The 18,806-nt window shown below is 35.7% G+C and overlaps 1 protein-coding gene across 1 annotated transcript in view; it reads left to right on the top strand.

Annotated features, from left to right (window-relative positions):
• Positions 1-18,577, top strand: part of LOC125682989 (sulfotransferase 1A1-like) — a 26,388-nt gene extending 7,811 nt beyond the window's left edge. Inside the window, exons 2-5 of the mRNA XM_048923631.2 lie at positions 8,981-9,304; positions 10,551-10,654; positions 16,610-16,757; positions 18,388-18,577. Coding sequence (XP_048779588.2) covers positions 8,981-9,304; positions 10,551-10,654; positions 16,610-16,757; positions 18,388-18,497 — 686 coding nt within the window. The 3' untranslated portion in view covers positions 18,498-18,577. The remainder of the gene's footprint in view (positions 1-8,980; positions 9,305-10,550; positions 10,655-16,609; positions 16,758-18,387) is intronic.
• The last annotated feature ends 229 nt before the right edge of the window (positions 18,578-18,806 follow it).

Here is an 18,806-nt window from a genome sequence, read left to right as displayed (position 1 = left end):
GATCAGTTCCCTAAACTAACGACGATGAATTAGCAATGGTATATTTGCATCAGTTTAATAGTTGTTAATACATGCACCAAGATGGGTAGATATCGTATTATAGGTTGTCCGATTTCCTATGGTTCAGAATCGGAGAGTTTGAGTTCCTCTGCATGATACACGGCTCAAAGTTGGAGTATAAACACAAAGAAACCTACAGCACACAACGTCCTGTCCCTGGCACCAAGGAATATTATATACATGTAGTGGAAGAATATCTAAAACTTGAGATTTTCACATATTGCATTACGGGGGATTATTTAAATGGTTTTATGTTTTGTGGGATTGCTATAGCATGTCAGGGTGTGGGATCATAACGATTTACTTATTCTAAATACATTATAGTTCATGCGTATGCATAATGACAGTCCCTTCTTTCAGAGCAGGAGAAGAAATATATAATGGATCAATTTTACATTTTATGCAGATGTCCCATTTGTTACGGTTATCGGTACATGCTCTGTTGCTTACCATGTCCACATTTTTCAAAATAATCTTTAGTTCTAATCATAGGAAATCTTTGTACATACATATCCTCATCACATGTAAGATTACCAGGTATATCGTTTATAACTTGCTAGTTCACAAACAATATCTTGCTAGGGTACTATTTGTACAAACGTAAACATGCACTGACGTCACGTTGTCAACTGTTTGTGTGGTACCACAACCGCACAGAAATGTTAATGTAAAGAATTTCTGGGGATACACAATAATTCTATTAGATGGGTAGATTTTTTAAGTGAAATAAATTCTTATGAGATACTTCGCAAATTCCATGGCCGTTATAACGATCTAGTTTGCCAACACAACCTATCATTGGGTCAAATGGTGTCTGACGTGTTTCATACCGATGGTTAGGCCGTTCTTTGCACATTAGTTTTGACTACTGACAACTCTGTTTACCTGATCAAGATATAGGGCTCGCGGCGGGTGTGACCGGTCGACAGGGGATGCTTATTCTCCTAGGCACCTGATCCCACCTCTGGTATATCCAGGGGTCAGTGTTTGCCAAACTCTCTATTTTGTTTTGCTAATAGGGGTTATGAGACTGATAACTGTTCGTAATCTTCACCTTTACTTTTACATCTGCTCTGCATCTGTGCTCTTATTTGACTCCACTTTTTTTGGCACGCTGTTTTCCACTATAATAGCTCTAAAACTTCATTGTTATTTCGGATTTCAAACATTTCGGTTGAGCATCACTGAAGAGACATTATTTGTCGAAATGCGCATCTGGTGCATCAAAATTGGTACCGTATAAGTTTTACATTATGACCACTGGGTCGAGGCCTCTGCTTGGTGGACTGTTAGTCCCCGAGGGTCTCTACAGCCCAGTAGCTAAGCACTTCGTTACTAGCTTGAAAATACGGATGTATATTTAATTGCTGTTATAAAGTTCAGAAATTCATTTCAAAATTAAGGATTATCTCCCTCATGCATAGCTCTTATCCTTAGACGAATTTGACTCCACTCTTTGGGCACACTGTTTTTCCCTATAATAGCTCTAAAACTTCATTGTTATTTCGGATTTCAAACATTTCGGTTGAGCATCACTGAAGAAACATTATTTGTCGAAATGCGCATCTGGTGCATCAAAATTGGTACCGTATAAGTTTTACATCAGCTAGTACCAAGGGTGCTTGGTTTACAACTGGGAAGCATACGGTTTTTAAAGGGACATGGACACGATTTGACCAGAAAATTTTTAAATTTCATTTTTCCATTTTTAATGTTTAGAAAGCTTAACTAATTATATATATATATATATATATATATATATATATATATATATATATATATATATAAGGTATTTCTAATGGTTGTCAAAAATTTGAATATCAGTTGCCAAGGTACATGAGAGATACAGAGCTCACAATTCTTTGTTATGTAAACAAGGCTCGTGCCATGTTTTTGTTTACGTAGGTTAAATATAATAGTAAAAGTTTCATTTAAAGCAGATTTTTTCAATTCACATGCTAATTCTAAATACAATTAAATAGTTTCTAGTGTTTAGCACATCTCATTTTGTTTTAAACATGCTATTTTCTATTAAGCCATCTATATGTAAACAAAAACATGGCACGAACCTAGTTTACATAACAAGGAATTGCGGGTGCTGTATCTCGCTTGCAATTCAACAACTGATATTCAAATTTTGGTTGACCATAAGAAATACATTAGTTAAGCATTGTAAACAATAAAAATGGAAAAATAAATTTGAAAATTTTCAGCTCAAATCGTGTCCATGCCCCTTTATTGGCTTTAACATAAAGATAGTGACTGTTCATTCGCCTATCGCCCGGTATTAGAAGTTAAAGTAGATGGTCATTAGGGTATGACCTTACAAACGCAGACATCGACACGGTAATACATCCTCTCTGTTACGGCCTTTGGGGTAATGCAATTTGAGGCAGTGCTCCTACAGCTAGTTTCGCCTCTGTATGAGTGAAACATTCTCGAATATGACTTAAAACAACATCCCCTTAAAATATCTGTGTTTCGCTCACAATGTTATCCAGTGTTGTTCATTGTCTTTTGAGATACTTCTAGAGCATAGGGCTTTAGCATGACCAAAAGAAAATGGCAACTTTAAATTCTTGATAAAGATGAAGCGTTCACAACCATTATATGTAATGTAGGACTTGTCCAGGTAATGAAAAAGACAACACAACGCCGCGCTGTCAGGTTGCAAGCGACATTAAGATTTATTATAAATTTTCTCTCGATCTTTGGGAATCGAAAGGAAACTATTTTTGTAGAACTTGCTATCAATATATACTGACCTTGACCCTTGGTGTACATGGATGTCCTTCATAACGTATCACAGTGTATATCACTTTCCTGCGAGGAATATCTATAGACCGGAAACAATATGCTCAGACAAGCGGACTGACACACAGACCCTGATTAAATACAACTCCTTTTTGCGAAAGTAGATTCTCAAAATTTTGTCAACTGATCCAACCATATGTTCACTCGTTCCTTCATTTGTTGCCCTCTCATTCGAACAACATATGTAGCCCAATATGAAATGCTAGAGACTACATCTGCTACAAAACAACAATGAATGTGAGTATTTAGGAACTGCAACAACTTTCAGACAGGTCGAAAATATGAGTTTTACTAAGAGGTGATGGAAGAGATCGTCGATAGACAAATTCTTTGATCTTTTAGCTCATGATCAGGTGAACTACATTTTATATGCTTGATAGTGCTAACAAACTATCCAATTTGTATTCTGAAATTATTTTTCAAACTTCACACAAAGACCTGTTAATAAGAAACAATCACGATCACTATAGCGAATTATGAACCGACATCTGTTCATACTGAACCAACTAACATTGTAACTAAGTGTTCGCGCTTATTACCGTCTTCCTTGGAAGACGGTATACAGAGTTGAAGTGTTTTACAGTCTTCGGACTTTGCACTTCCTCTCTTTTTTCATTGGTAGAAAGTGCATGAAGTGAAAATTTTCAATTATTTCATTGGTTGAAATGCTCTTCAAGGCAAGGGAGATAATTTTCTGGTGTTCTAATTTTCGTACGACTTAACAATTTTTCAAGATTTTCAATCTTAAAAAAATCGACAAAACGAACAAAAGAAAAATGCAATTCATGAAATTGACACATTACTTTTTCAAAAGCAACTAATACAAAGCATTTCTATGGTTACTTCATTTACAGCAATGTTTTCATTTTTGCATACAAACAGAAAAACTCGCCGTTTTTTGTTTTGATTGCTTGTGTTTTGGGATAATTTTAATTGACAATCAGTGATTCCAATGCAACCATTTTTGTTTGTATTATCAGTGGCATTTGAGAACTTTGCTAATCTTAAGGTGGTACTCTACATCGTCATAATGGCTGACTTCCTTTAAAAACATGGATGCAAAAATCGATATCAGCAATATTTGACTTTTCCTTTTCCGGTTAGATACCTAGCCGAGTAGCTCAGTAGGTTAGAATACCGACTGCTGACCTGTAGGTCGCAGGTTCGAGTCCAGCAGGGGTTTTAATTTTTTTTCAGATTACCTTCTACTAAAACTGTATTTTTTGACAAAATAAAGTAAATTTGAAAATTTTCAACTTCAAAATATTTTTGTACATATCCTCCACTTTTCATCTACATCAAATTTCTCTGGTGTAGCACACCTCCTTAAGAAGGAATAGGATAGTAACATTTCATTACATATTATGTTGCTTAAAATTACCCCTGCTGTAAGTTTAGACTGTCAGTATCAGGTAAACTTAAAGTTGTTTTTTTTTTCAACACATCTGTTCTAAAACTATCCTATTCCTTCAGAATATGTTTTCCCCTTACAATTGCTCAAATTTGAATATCAATTATTAATATTTTCCATCAAACTCTATGTATTTTATGATATAATTTTTGGTAAAACTATTACAATATTCTCAGGTCTTTATCCTGGTTAATTTCTAAAGCAGTTGTACTGTACAATATGCAAGAATAATTTTTATGCAAATTTGAGCAATTTTAAATCTTTTTAGTATGTTTTGTTTCATAACTTCGCTAAACAAGAGGTACTGTGAGCAATGCTCACTAAGAATACCCCCCGCTTACCCCAATCTCCCAAAGGGTGTTGGTAATAGATATAAACTACCTCTTTTCTGAGTGTAAAAAACAAATGGCATGACAAACCGAACCATATTGCTACTTCGATGTCCAGTGCGCGTGACCTTTTGACCCCAAAATCGATAGGGAACATCTTCATCCCATGGGTAGTCCATATGTATGATATGGTGACTGTAGGTGGAAAGGATAACGCTTTAGAGCCCGGAAACCATATTGCTACTTCGATGTCCAGTGCGCTTGACCTTTGACCTTTTGACCCCAAAATCAATAGGGAACATCTTCATCCCATGGGTAGTCCATATGTATGATATGGTGACTGTAGGTGGAAAGGATAACGCTTTAGAGCCCGGAAACCATATTGCTACTTCGATGTCCAGTGCGCATGACCTTTGACCTTTTGACCCCAAAATCGATAGGGAACATCTTCATCCCATGGGTAGTCCATATGTATGATATGGTGACTGTAGGTGGAAAGGATAACGCTTTAGAGCCCGGAAACCATATTGCTACTTCGATGTCCAGTGCGCATGACCTTTGACCTTTTGACCCCAAAATCGATAGGGAACATCTTCATCCCATGGGTAGTCCATATGTATGATATGGTGACTGTAGGTGGAAAGGATAACACTTTAGAGCCCGGAAACCATATTGCTTCTTCGATGTCCAGTGCGCTTGACCTTTGATCTTTTGACCCCAAAATCGATAGGGAACATCTTCATCCCATGGGTAGTCCATATGTATGATATGGTGACGGTAGGTGGAAAGGATAATGCTTTAGAGTCCGGAAACCATTGCGTCTACAGACGGACGGACGGACAGACGGACAACCCGATTCCAGTATACCCCCCCCCCCCCCCACAACTTGTTGCGGGGGGTATAAAAATAAATATTTTGATATACACACTGAAAATCTGTTTCATTTGATATAGAGGCTTTAATCAGTGCTAATACAGGGAACAGTGATTTTGATTTCCAGTACATATACCCTTCATAAATACAAACTTTTACAATGGGAGTCATGACACAGCTTTGTAGGCATGATGTCCGTGAGATTATTTATTTTAGCTCAATTCAATAATGAAGACAAGGGACATAATTCAACTTCGCTCTATAGAGTTGCTGCTAAAGACGGCAAGCTTTTTAAAAAAGCTTTATTTGTCAATACAAGTAATCGAACATACGCCGCACATTACCAGCATTCGGCAAACGTCGGCAGATTCCGGTACCCTACATCTAGATGGAATCGATCGAGGTGATCCGAGTGGCATTACCACCTGTTTAAACTAATCTTTTATATAATTATTACCATTAAGATCATGGAATGTAAACCTCCGTTTTTGAGGTCATATGCAAAAGGCCCGTGGCTCTCCATCGTCGGAAACCCACGGTTGATTACGCTTCGTTCCTCTCTCCATCATGGGACGAAGCGGACTGGGATTGCTTTGTTAAAAACTTATTACTCTCTGTTTCGTAGAAAAGTATTACCGTCTTAAAGACGGTATACATAGTTGACATTATATAGTCACTTCCTTTCTTTTTGTCATTGGTAAAACATGCATGATGTGAAAAAAAATTATTGGTTAAAATACCGGTTCTATCCAAGGAAGATATTTTTTCTATGATCTAATCTACGTAAGAATTAACAATTTAACAAGATTTTTAATCTTTAAAAAATGAAATAACGAACAAAAGAAAATTGCAATTAATGAAATTGACACACAACTTTTACAAGGCATTATGATATGATTATTCATAGAAATTATCTCATTTTTTGCATAAAAACAGAAACACTCGTTGTTCTTAGTTTTGCTTGTTTGTATTTTGTGAATTTTCTATTTGGTGGGGCTGATCACTACAGTTTCGTAGTCACATAAAGCTAATGATTGTATAAAAATGATAATTGTTTACACTATTCCCATGTTATGTTAGGATATTATGTCATTATTAAAATACATATGTTGCAAGTGGACATATAAAATAATTTTGATGTACAATCAATGATTGCATTTTTGTTCACATATCAGTGGCATTTGGAAACTATGATAATCTTAAGAAGGAATAAGATAGTAACATTAGATTACACATTATGTTGCTTTTAATCATTCTTCCTATAAATTTAGACTACTGGTATCGGGTTAACCTAAAGTTTTTGCATTTTTCTACACTTCTGTGGTCATATTATTCTTGAAACACATTTTCATTTCCTTAAAATTGCTCACATTTTAATAATAATTATTTATCTTTTCCATCAAACTTTATATACCGGTACGTTATGATATACATGTAATATGTGGCAGTATTTTCAGGTTTTTATCTATGTTCATTTCATTCATTCATTCATTTTATTCGCTCAAACCACAATGGAAATGGTACATGAGGTACAATACAGAAATTTCATGTATCAATACAAGTAACGTCAGAGAAATGGATATAGGTATGCAAATAAACAAAGTGAAATATATACATAATTATGTACAAAAATTTGAAGTTAAGTGTTAGGAGAACAGACTAATTCGTATATCTTTAAAATAAACATGCACAGGTTTTTAAGGTTTTTAACATTATTTGTTGACATGATTTCATAAAATTTCATTACATTTGGTCTCGTACAATATTTTCTGTGTAGGTATTCTTTTCTTATACTGGATAAAGCACTGTACTCTAATACAAAATGATATTCATCTGCAATTTTTGTTTCATTACATAAAACACATAATCTTTCGTTATATGGTATACTAAACCATCGGCCAGTCTCTACTGGGAGGCGATGGTTCGTGGTACGAAATTTCAAAAAGATACTACTGAGTTTCTTATGTAGATTTTCAAGATAAGTTTCCAGACCAAAACCTGCTTTAAAAATTCTGTACATGGTACCCTTGGAAGAGCTAAAAACATCCCTTGACCAAGTCTGGACAAACTGATCCATAAGACTTTGTTTTACAGCGTTTGTTATCCATTTTTCATTCACAGTACCTTGTTCATACCATATATTAGAGAGTCCACATATGTTCAAAATTCTATGAATACATTCAAACCATGGATTTTTAAATGTGCCATTATAATACTGTGTATATAAATATTTGTAAAGAATATTTACTATCTTGTTTTCATGACTAAATGTTAATTTGGCCCAATAAGAAATCATTCTAGTATACACATTAATATAAACAGGGAAACGTCCCATTTCGCCATATACCATAATGACGGAATGGAGCTTTTTAAACGAAAAACATGTTTCAAAAATTTTAGATGGAGAACTTCTATAATTTGCAAGTGTTCGTATCCCCAAATCTCACACCCGTATATTAAAACAGGCAAAACGACTTTGTCAAACAGGTCAAGTAGGCACTTAACTAGTAAATAAATTGTCTAATTTTTCTTATTACTCCATACATAGCTTTCTGGGCTTGTTCACATAGATGTTTTTTTAGCTTTGCAAAAAGAACCTGACCTGGAAAATACAATGCCTAGATAATTGAATTCTCTCACATTCTCAATAATACATTTCACAGGTGTACTATTTGTGCAATTAGAACAATTTTATGAAAATTTGAGCAATTCAAACCTGTTTGCTTTGTTTCATTACTAGTCTTAAAAATATTTTATTAACCACACTGAAAATCTAGTTTTCTTTGTATTGATATAGAGGCTTTAATCAGTGTTAATATGGGAAACAAGTTTTTGATTAGTACAAATACCATCCATATCCAAGGTTATACTTGTCAAGAAAATCTTATACAATGAGACTCGGGGTGCTGCTTTTGTAAGGATATCCTTTTCAGCACATTTCAATAATGAAAACAAAGAGATCATTCAAGTTTACTCTATGAAGTTGTTGCTAATGATGGCAAGCATTTTTAAAAAGCTATACTTGTAGTAATCCCACGATTTCTTTTCACGTGTCGCCATTCTTCGTTTTACTATGACCGATGTTACGTGAAATTGAAATCTTATTGGGCTCACAGCGGGTGTTACCGGTCGGCAGGGGATGCTCACTCCTCCTACGCATACACCTCTGGTATATCCAGGGGTCTGTCCATGTGTTTGCCCAACTCTGTTTTGTATTGCTTAATTATAATTTAGGCTTATAGGAGTTATGAGATTGATCACTCTTCTTTATCTTCCCCTTTCATTGGTTACAATAACATTGATAAAAATAGCACGTGTAGCAAGCGAAATGGGATATTGTAAAACGAAAACAAAACTGCATCGAAATCAGGAAAATATAAACCGAACCGAACGTGTTTTTACCGCGGTTAACCGACTTTTCCGTTAACTGTGACAGCACTAATTATTGTCACACATAGAGTGATTTCACTTTATACTTTTACTTTCTTTGTAGGAAATCATTGGATGAACGAGATAGTTCCACGACTTTTGTCGAAATCTCAGAACATCTCTCATGAACTCCTTCATTCATTTCTTGATTTTCTACCGGATTTGAAGACACTGGAGTCCATCTCCTCTCCAAGAGTTTTAACTACCCACCTACCTTATCGATACCTCCCGAAGGAACACATAGAAAATGCAGGAAAAATTATCCACATCATTCGTAACCCCAAGGATGTTGTCGTGTCAGCTTTTCATCATTTCACGAAGGATAAATATGTTTTAGAATACCATTCTGCTATTTGGGAAGATTTCTTGGATGATTTTATAAGAGGAGGTATGATAATGATATGTATTTTAATCAAGAAGACTTCGTAGAGAGTGACCAGTTGGGTTTATGGCATGTATTTGAATACTTAACATTGTTAAACTGGATTTAAGAGGTCGTATCTTCAAGTAACATACTCCAAAAGCATTATAAAGAATATGGTTAATATGAACCCTTGTATACAGCGAAGTGTTCGAAGTTGAATGCATATCAAAAATACAGAAATACAATACCTTGAAACGATATAAGTTGAGGTATATGTTTTGGGGAATTTCAAAAGATGAATATTAGAATGGAGATCTCGTTTGAAAGCCGTGTCGTAACATTAGCCGTGAGTTCCAATTCCTCGGTTAAACAGACATTCTGTGTCACTAGAGGGATCGTACGTGACACACACACACACTAACACACACACACACTAACACACACACACACACGCAAACACACTAACACACACACACACACACAAACACGCACACCAACACGTCGGAGCAGGCCAGCTGTACACTCAGTACTGTCGCTGCAGTCAGTATGCGACATGAAACATTCTCGAATTAGTGATGCAAATTAAATGTGAACAATTCAATAGGCGACTTCAGAGATATCAGCTCTTCTGTGATGGAGGTACGTTTAGTATTCTGTTGAACGCTTGGGTGGGTATAGGATGTATACATATATTATAGACAACTATGTAAATAAGGATAAAAGTTATAAAAGTGTAAATTTTGTTTATATCAGCCGTTGGTATACATTAAACTGACCATATTAAGAACAATATCTGTTTGAATTAGGTCATTAAATTAAATATGAATTTTTTTAAATTTCCTTTTCTGCACGAGTGATATTTCAATGAAAGAAAGATGGTAATATCGATTTTTGTTTGCGCTACTTTATTATCAAACACTCGTAAACTTACTAATAATGTGTTTCCCTGCAGTTTGGGTGATTGCCTGATGTCTGATAATCGGCCTTTAGGCAATATATGAAGGCAGTGATAAGCATTTATACCCACCCCGTGTAGACGAAAATATGTTTTGGGTCTCACTGTGCGTAAGAGTTCCACAAAGGGAAAGAACTATTTTGGTAACTCGGAAATTGCGTATTAAACCAAGACAATGTAAGGGTTGATCCCAAGCTCTGTTACGAAGAAATTAATTTGATAGTGTGTACTACTGTATTGGTCAAATACAATAATCTACAACAACTTTGAAAACCTTGTTCGTAATGAATTGTATGCATTTCATTTTTAAATAAGATTGTGCGTATATAAGCTGGTTTGATCAGGAGTTAGAGTGGGAAAAGGTGGCTCTTCAGAACCCGGACAGCGTGTTGGTACTGTATTACGAGGACATGCATAAAGTAAGTAAACAATTGATCACTGTTCGTTATCTTCACCTTGCATGGGATATTTACATGTAAATATTAGTTATTGGGTCACAATATATATATATATATATATATATATATATATATGAATGATTACAAACTGTTTTGCTTTATGTTAACAAGAGGCCCACAGGCCTTATCGGTCACCTGAACACTAGTGAAAAAGTATCACTACTTCCATGGGCTATGAAAACTAAAACAAAAATTCCTGTTCTGAATATCTAAGCTAAATTCAGTAACAGTATAAAACAAAATGTGTTCTTAAAACTTCACTGCTTTCAAAAGTGTATACACTGATGAAAGTCTTTAAATAATAGGTTTATTAACATTAAAACATCAAAGAATTGAATAAAGAATTGCAAGGATAGTTATCAAGAAGAAGGTAAAAATGTCTATTACTCACACATTCAATAACTGACCATTTTGGCCCCACCCTGATACCAAAACCCCTACCCCTGGGATCATCAAATTTACAATTTTGGTAAAGGGCTACGTGCTCTTTCTAAATAGCCATTTAGTTTCAATTTATTATCAATAGCACTAAAGAAGATATTATGTTTAAGTGTTTTACACATAAACGCCATATAACATGTTTGGCCCCGCCCTGGGGTCAGAACTCCTACCCCGGGGATCAGGAAGTTTACGATTTTGGTAGAGGCCTTCCTGCTCTCCATCACCATGCATTTAGTTTTTCTTACACATGTGCGGTTCTTGAGAAGAAGATTTTTGAAAATTGGTCAATTTTGGGGAGTTTTTGCCCCGCCCCTAAGGCCCCAGGGGTGCTGGAGACCTGAAATTTACAATTTATGTCCCCCTTGTACCAAAGATGCTTCATAACAAATTTGAAAAGAATTGGACAGGTAGTTATCAAGACGAAGTTAAAAATGTTTCAATTCTTAACGCATGACGGACGACGACGGATGACAACCGATTGCTATAGGTCACCTGAGTTTACTCAGGTGATCTAAAAAGTTAAAAACCTTAGAGAGAGAGAGAGAGAGAGAGAGAGAGAGAGAGAGAGAGAGAGAGAGGTCCTACTTACCTTGAACTCACAACGTACGGAATCAAATCTCCTACATGAAATAGTCGCTGGACCACCTAGGCAAGTCTAAAAAAAAAAAAATTATTGACAATATAATATTTTATGAAAACTCTTACACCGAGACATATTAGTGGTAGCTATTCAAATGTGGCATTATTTTTCGAACTTGACCTTCTCTGTGACCCTGACCTCACTATTTCCTATTTGAAAGTAACTCAAGTTTCAAAGCAATTAATGAAGAATTGTTTGCCCTTTCTGAATACGTCCGGGGCATATAGTAGAGGGGCGAATTTACAAGTCTAATTTTTAAAAATTAGATTGTTTTCCATGTCAGTTTATGATGTCCATGTATATTAATGAGGATCAGCATTTCATGTGAGTATTTTTAGCTCACCTGAGCCGAAGGCTCAAATGAGCTTTACTGATAAAAAAATTCCGTTGTCTGTCGGCTTAAACCTTTCACATTTTCATCTTCTTCTCCAGGGCCACTGGGCCAATTTCAACCAAACTTGGCACAAAGCATCCTTTGGTGACGGGGATTCAAGTTTGTTCAAATGAAAGACCAAAGGGGGAGATAATCACAAAAAAGCAAAAATAGGGTGGGGTCATTCAGCAATCTTCTCAAGAATCAATGGTCCAGAAGAGTGGAGATTTACCTGAAAGCTTCCTGATATAAATTTGTTCAGATCATGGCCCCAGGGGGAATGTTGGGGACACATAAGAGGATAAAAGTTTTACATGTTGATATATAGGAAAATCTTCTCTAGAACCACTGGGCCAATTTCAATCAAACTTGGAACAAATCATCCTTGGGTGAAAGGGATTAAAATTTGTTGAAATGAAGGACCATGCTCCCTTCAAAGGGGATGTAATCACAAAAATGCAAAATTATGGTGGGACCATTTAAAAATGTTCTTCTCAAGAATCACTGGGACAGAAAAGCTGAAATTTACATGAAAGCTTCCTGACATAGTGGAAATTCAAGTTTGTTAAAAATCATGATCCCTAGGGGTAAGGTGGGGCCACAATAGGGGATCAAATTTTACATGCAAATATATAAGGAAAATCTATAAAAATCTTCTCAAGAACCACCAGGCCATAAGATTAACGCCTAGAATTTTCTTTTGGCATAACCGGTGCGGTCATACCTCAGTGATCGATATCAACGCATTGCTATAGGTTGCTCAGAGTCCAGAGACTTCCATCTGGAATTTGGTGTTCCTCAGGGGTCGGTCCTTGGACCAAAGCTATACAGTCTGTTTGCTAAGCCAATTTGTGATATATGCCGTAAACATAACATGAGTTTCCAGTGCTATGCAGATGATACTCAATTGTATATAGCAATAACACCTACCAACAACTGGATTAACATAACATCTCGTTTGCAAATTTGCCTACCTGATATTAGTTCTTGGATGCGTTTCAACTTCCTAAAGTTAAATCAAGAAAAACGGAGCTTCTTGTCTTCGCACCAAAACACAGGATTAATTATTTTAATGAATTCAGCATCAACTTTGACGGAACCAAAATTAACGTTTCATCATGTGTGAAAAACCTAGGAATCTTTTTTGATTCTATGATAAATATGGACCACCAGGTTCGAAGCATCGCTAAATCGTGTTACTATCAACTACGTAATTTTGGCCGAATTGGACCGTTAATATCGGAGAGTGCTTGTAAGACCCTTATATGTCACTTGTGACCTCTCGTCTGGATTATAGCAATGCCTTACTGTACGGTATAAGTGCCAGTTCCCTGACTAGACTCCAAAGGATTCAAAACACCGCCACCAGGATCATTACACGTACAAAGAAATATGACCACATAACACCCGTGTTAGTAAATTTACATTGGCTTCCTGTAGAACAACTAGAGACTTTTAAAGCTGGAACATCGCCATTATATTTACAAGAACTTGTCAAATTTTACACACCTTGTAGATCCCTGCGATCAGAAAACTCTATGTTTCTGGTGCAGTCACGTGCATATACTAAGACATGTGGGCACAGACGGTTCGACGTGGTGAGTGCTACACTGTGGAACAATCTACCCCAAGACCCGAGATCTGAGAGGAATTTTATTCGTTTTAAAAAGTTATTAAAAACTTACCTTTTTACCATTGCTTACCCAGATTCTTCTTAGTGTTTATTTAAAATTGCTCATTTTTAAATTGACCTATTACAATGGACAACACAGCAATTTTACATGTGAACATTACTAGTCCTTTTAAAGTTATATGTATATTCTTAAGCGTTTTTTAACTTGCATTTTAAGCTCTAGTAACTATTAAGTAAGTTTTATGCTCTTATGTCCACAAGTGTTTTATGTACAGCGCTTTATAGTAATTTTATATTATATTTAGCGCTTTATAAATTTTGTATAATAATAATAAAATAATAATAATTAAATATCTATGTGAAAGCTTTTTAATTTAGAGTATATTCAAATTTGTTCCGATCATGACAACTGAGGGTAGGGTAGGGCCACATTAGGGTATCAAAGTTTTACATGGTGACATATAAGAAAATCTTAAATGTGTAGGGGATTCAAGTTTGTTCAAATGAAGACCATGTTTCCTTCAAAAGGGAGATAATCACAAAAATGTAAAAATAGGGCGGGGTCATTTTAAAATCTTCTCAAGAACCACTGCGCCAGAAGAACTGAAATTACATGAAAGCTTCCTGACAAAGTGGAGATTCCAGTTTATAGAAAGCATGACCACTGGCGTTAGGAAGGGGCCTAAATAGGGGGTCAAAGTTTTACATGCAAATGTTTAGGGAACCAAACTTGGCACAAAGCATCTTTAAATGAAACTTCTTTATATGAAAGGGCATATGATAATTGATGAATTTGTAGTAAAGTTTGATTATTTATGAATTTTAAGTTGTTTTTTTTTTCCTGAACCAAGCTGCTTGTATATTGATAGTTCTGCTCAAGCTTGTTTATTGCTAGGAACTGCTGCTCAGGTGAGCGATGTGTTTTATTAGAGGTAATTTTGAATAACAATATAAACTTTCTATTGATAGGTAGGCAACATTTAACCAATGCAAAATTGATATCTATCTTTATAACACTTTTCTTAGAATTTTGGTAAATTTGAATAATATTCAGAGTGAAATGAATGGGTGACACTTGAGACAATTTTTTAAAAAGATAATAAACATTTTTAAAAAGGTGACATTTTCTTTATTAGAACACTCTGCCATAGAAATAGTGCATCAGATTGATAAGGGAGTGTTAGAAAGGTTTTCCTTTTTATCTATGAGTGATATGACCTGTAGACAACTGAGATTTAGTTGTTTCAAAGCTTTAAGAGTAAATTACAATGGACATGAGTGTTTCAAAGGTTATCTTTAAATTGTATGCATTTGTGGTATGACTTGAACTCAACTCGGATTTAATGCCGTGGGGATTCGGGTTAGAATAGGTCCTCAGTACCCCTTTGCCTGTCGAAGAGGTGACTAAATGGGGTGGTCCTTCGGATGAGACCGCAAAAACCGAGGTCCCGTGTCACATCAGGCGTGGTACCATATAGATCCCTCCCTGCTCAATGGCCATAAGCGTCGAGCATAGGCCCAAATTTTGCAACCCTTCACCGGCAATGGTGACATCTCCATATGAATGAAATATTCTCGAGAAGGACGTTAAACAATATTCATTTAATCAATCAACTCAGATTTACCTGTATAAAGACTAGCCTCACGCCAGACTAAAGGTTTAAACCGTGATACTAACACAACAAAGTGAATTCCCCATTGTGAAAGCACTGTATTTCTTTTCTAATTCATTGATAAGGTGAATGAAAAAGTGTACAGCAACTTTCTTTCTCCATTGGAAAGCTATAAAGATTTTTACATGTAGAAAATATTTTTCCTCCAATCACCCCTACAGTCATCCTTAGTCTGCATAATTTTCTTTAAAAAAAAAAAAAAGGTTCAGTATTTCAATTTTTCACAAAATGAAAAAATACAATCTTTTTTCCATTGCGAATGGGGCAAAAGTGAGCTTTTCTGATCAAATACTTTCCGTTGTTGTAAAATTTTCACATTTTTATCATTTTCTTCACAACCACCTGGCCAATTTCAACCAAACTTGGCACAAAACATTCTTGGGTGAAGGGGATTCAAGTTTGTTCAAATTATGGGCAATACCCTTCTCAAAGGGAATATAATAGCAAAATAGTGAAAATACACTGACAAATTAGAAAAACAATTCTCCAAAACCAGCGGGCTAATTTCAACTCAACTGGTACGAATTGTCTTTGGAAGAAGGGAATTCACCTTTGTTCAAATGAAGGGCTATGTCCCCTTCAAAAGGAAGATAATCACAAAAATGCAAAATAGGTTGGGGTCGTTTAAAAATCTTCTCAAGAACCACTGGGCCTGAAAAGTTCAAATTTACATGGAAGATTTCTGACATTGTGAAGATTCAAATTTGTTAAATTCATGGGCCCTGGGAGTAGAGTGGGGCCAAAATAGGGAATCAAAAGTTTTACATGCGATTATATAGGAAAAACTCTTTACAAATCTTCTTCTCAAAAACCACTAGTCCAGACAAGTTCAAATGTACATGGCAGCTTTCTGACATAGTGCAGATTTATGTCTGTAAACATCAAGCCCCCCCCCCCCCCCCCCCCCCCCCCCCCCCCGAGATAGATTGGGCCACAATAGGGGATAAAAAATTTACATGCGAATATATAGGAAATTGTTTTTACATATGGGCCAAAGTCACTCAGGTTAGCGATGTGGCTTATGGGCCTCTTGTTTTCGTATTGCATTACAAAATTGTCACATTGGGTGGGACATTTATGTCTTATGGACATATTTCTAGTTCTATTCATTTCTCTACTTACGAAGTGGAATACATGCATGCTCTTTTCTTTTCAGAATGGGTTAGAAAATGTAATGCGCATGTCCGAATTCCTTGGATTGCCCTGTGATGAAACATTTGCCAAGATTGTCCTAAACGAAAGCACTTTTAAGAATGTAAAGGAGAAAAAGGGGAGCTATTATCCAATTGAGTTCTATCGAAAAGGTAAAATTAAATGCGTTAATTGTAATGCAGTCATGCAAGATGCACTCTTTGCAGACTGATTTTTCTGTAACTAATATATTACACGCCATTGAAAGACAGGTAAAGGAATCAACCAATCTAACTCGAAATCGACAAGATGATGTGAATATCACGAAAAATCGCGTGATGCCACCTGTCATTCTAAATGAACACATTCCTACTTACTTAACCAAGAACTTTAACTAGACTGTATATTGTTACTGTCCAAATATATGAAACATTCTGTTGGATTGTAGTGACCCGCTTCTAATCCGAGCTAGACTTTTCAACAATACCAAGTTAATGAAAGAATTCTTTGAAAAGGAGAACATCCATACAATTTAAAAATGTTTGCAAATGATAAGTGATATTAAGTATCCCCAAATAGTGCAGATTCAAATTTGTTTGAATCAATGTCCAGGGGCCTTGGATTGGGGGCAGAATACGCAACTTCCGAGATACCAGCTCTTCTGTGATGGAGGTATGTTCAGTATTCTGTTGAACACTTGGGTGGGTACAAGATGTATTCAAATGTTATAGATTAGCTCTGTAAATATGGATAAAAGTTTTGAAAGGATAAATTTTGTTTATATCAGCCGATGGTAAAAATTAAACTGACCATATGAAGAATAATATTTGTTTAATTAGGCCATTAGATTATCTATGAAATTATTTTTATTTCCTCTTCTGCATGAGTGACACTTTAATCAAAGAAAGATGGTGATTATCGATTTTTGTTTGAGCTATTTTATTATCAAATACCATAAACTTACTTCAATTGTGTGTCCCAGCAGTTTGGGTGGTTGCTTGATGTCTGATAATCATCCTTAAGGCCATATATCAAGACAGCGATAAACATTTGTACCAACCGCGTGTGGACGAAAGTTCATATGTTTTGAGTCTCATTGTGCGTAAGAATTCCAAAAAGGGGAAAGAACTATTGGGGAACTCGGAAATTGCGTACTGGGGATCAGTTTTACATAGGAATAAAATATTCTCCAGAACCACAAAAGAATCATTGATTTGCAAATATTCACAAAGTGTGTGGATTCAACATTCGGCAAACTTCGGTACCCTACATCTAGCCTCGGATGTATGACGTGAAGTGATGATACCCCGGTATGTAGCTACGCCTAACAGTTGCAATGCGGTCGTCTATTTACTTTCCCGGAAAAACTTCCGTTTTCAAAATGTAGCGATCTAAAACATTTAACTAAAATACGTGTGGAGATATTACACATTTAGACGTCATTGTGTAAGTATGGAAATTAACTAACGGGCTACCTAACATGGCTAGGTCAAAGAACGAAATCGTTAAAAGCTGTGAGTTTTCGGGTTGTATGGGGCTTTAATGAATATTTCAAAGGTATGTTTGGGCACAAGCATAGTACGAAAATATGTTGGGAATTTTTTGATATGAAATTTATGAGATGGCGATGCAAGAATTTAGTGATATAAGGCCTCACCCGTGTGCATCTTTTCGTGCACCGTAAATTGAAGGTTTTTTTTATAAGAGATGGATCTGTAGCTCTCTGATCTATCCAAATATTTTTTCAGAGAGCTACAGTTCTGCAGCCGATGTCACCTAACAACGTGTTTTGACTTGTTACAGGTGTGATTGGAGATTGGAAATCAAAGTTTACCGTTGCACAGAATGAGAAGTTTGATTGCATTTTCAAAGAAAAAATGAAGGATTCCAAGCTGAATATTCAATTCACCTAGACGTTTTCTAATATTTTTCTACATATAGAAATAACATGTTCATTCGCCTTCTTGATGAATAAAAATAGATAAGAGTTCGATATTGATATTTTGATCTATGGATAGTATATGGAACTCGGCTTCCTAAACACTATGATCGTTTTCAGAATTACCTGTAATGCCTGCAAAAGATTCATCTAAAAAAAGTAACAAATTTTTCTTCACATAGTGCGTGAAAAAAGGTCAGTCATCACAATGGAATAGGCAGTGGACTGCCGAGGGATTCACTTTCTATGCGAATGCACTTAAAAATGCAGATAAGATTTTTTG

This window comes from Ostrea edulis, chromosome 6 (genome assembly GCF_947568905.1).
Source record: "Ostrea edulis chromosome 6, xbOstEdul1.1, whole genome shotgun sequence".
NCBI classification, from domain to species: Eukaryota; Metazoa; Mollusca; class Bivalvia; order Ostreida; family Ostreidae; genus Ostrea; species Ostrea edulis.
This window is presented reverse-complemented; position numbering and strand designations above follow the sequence as displayed.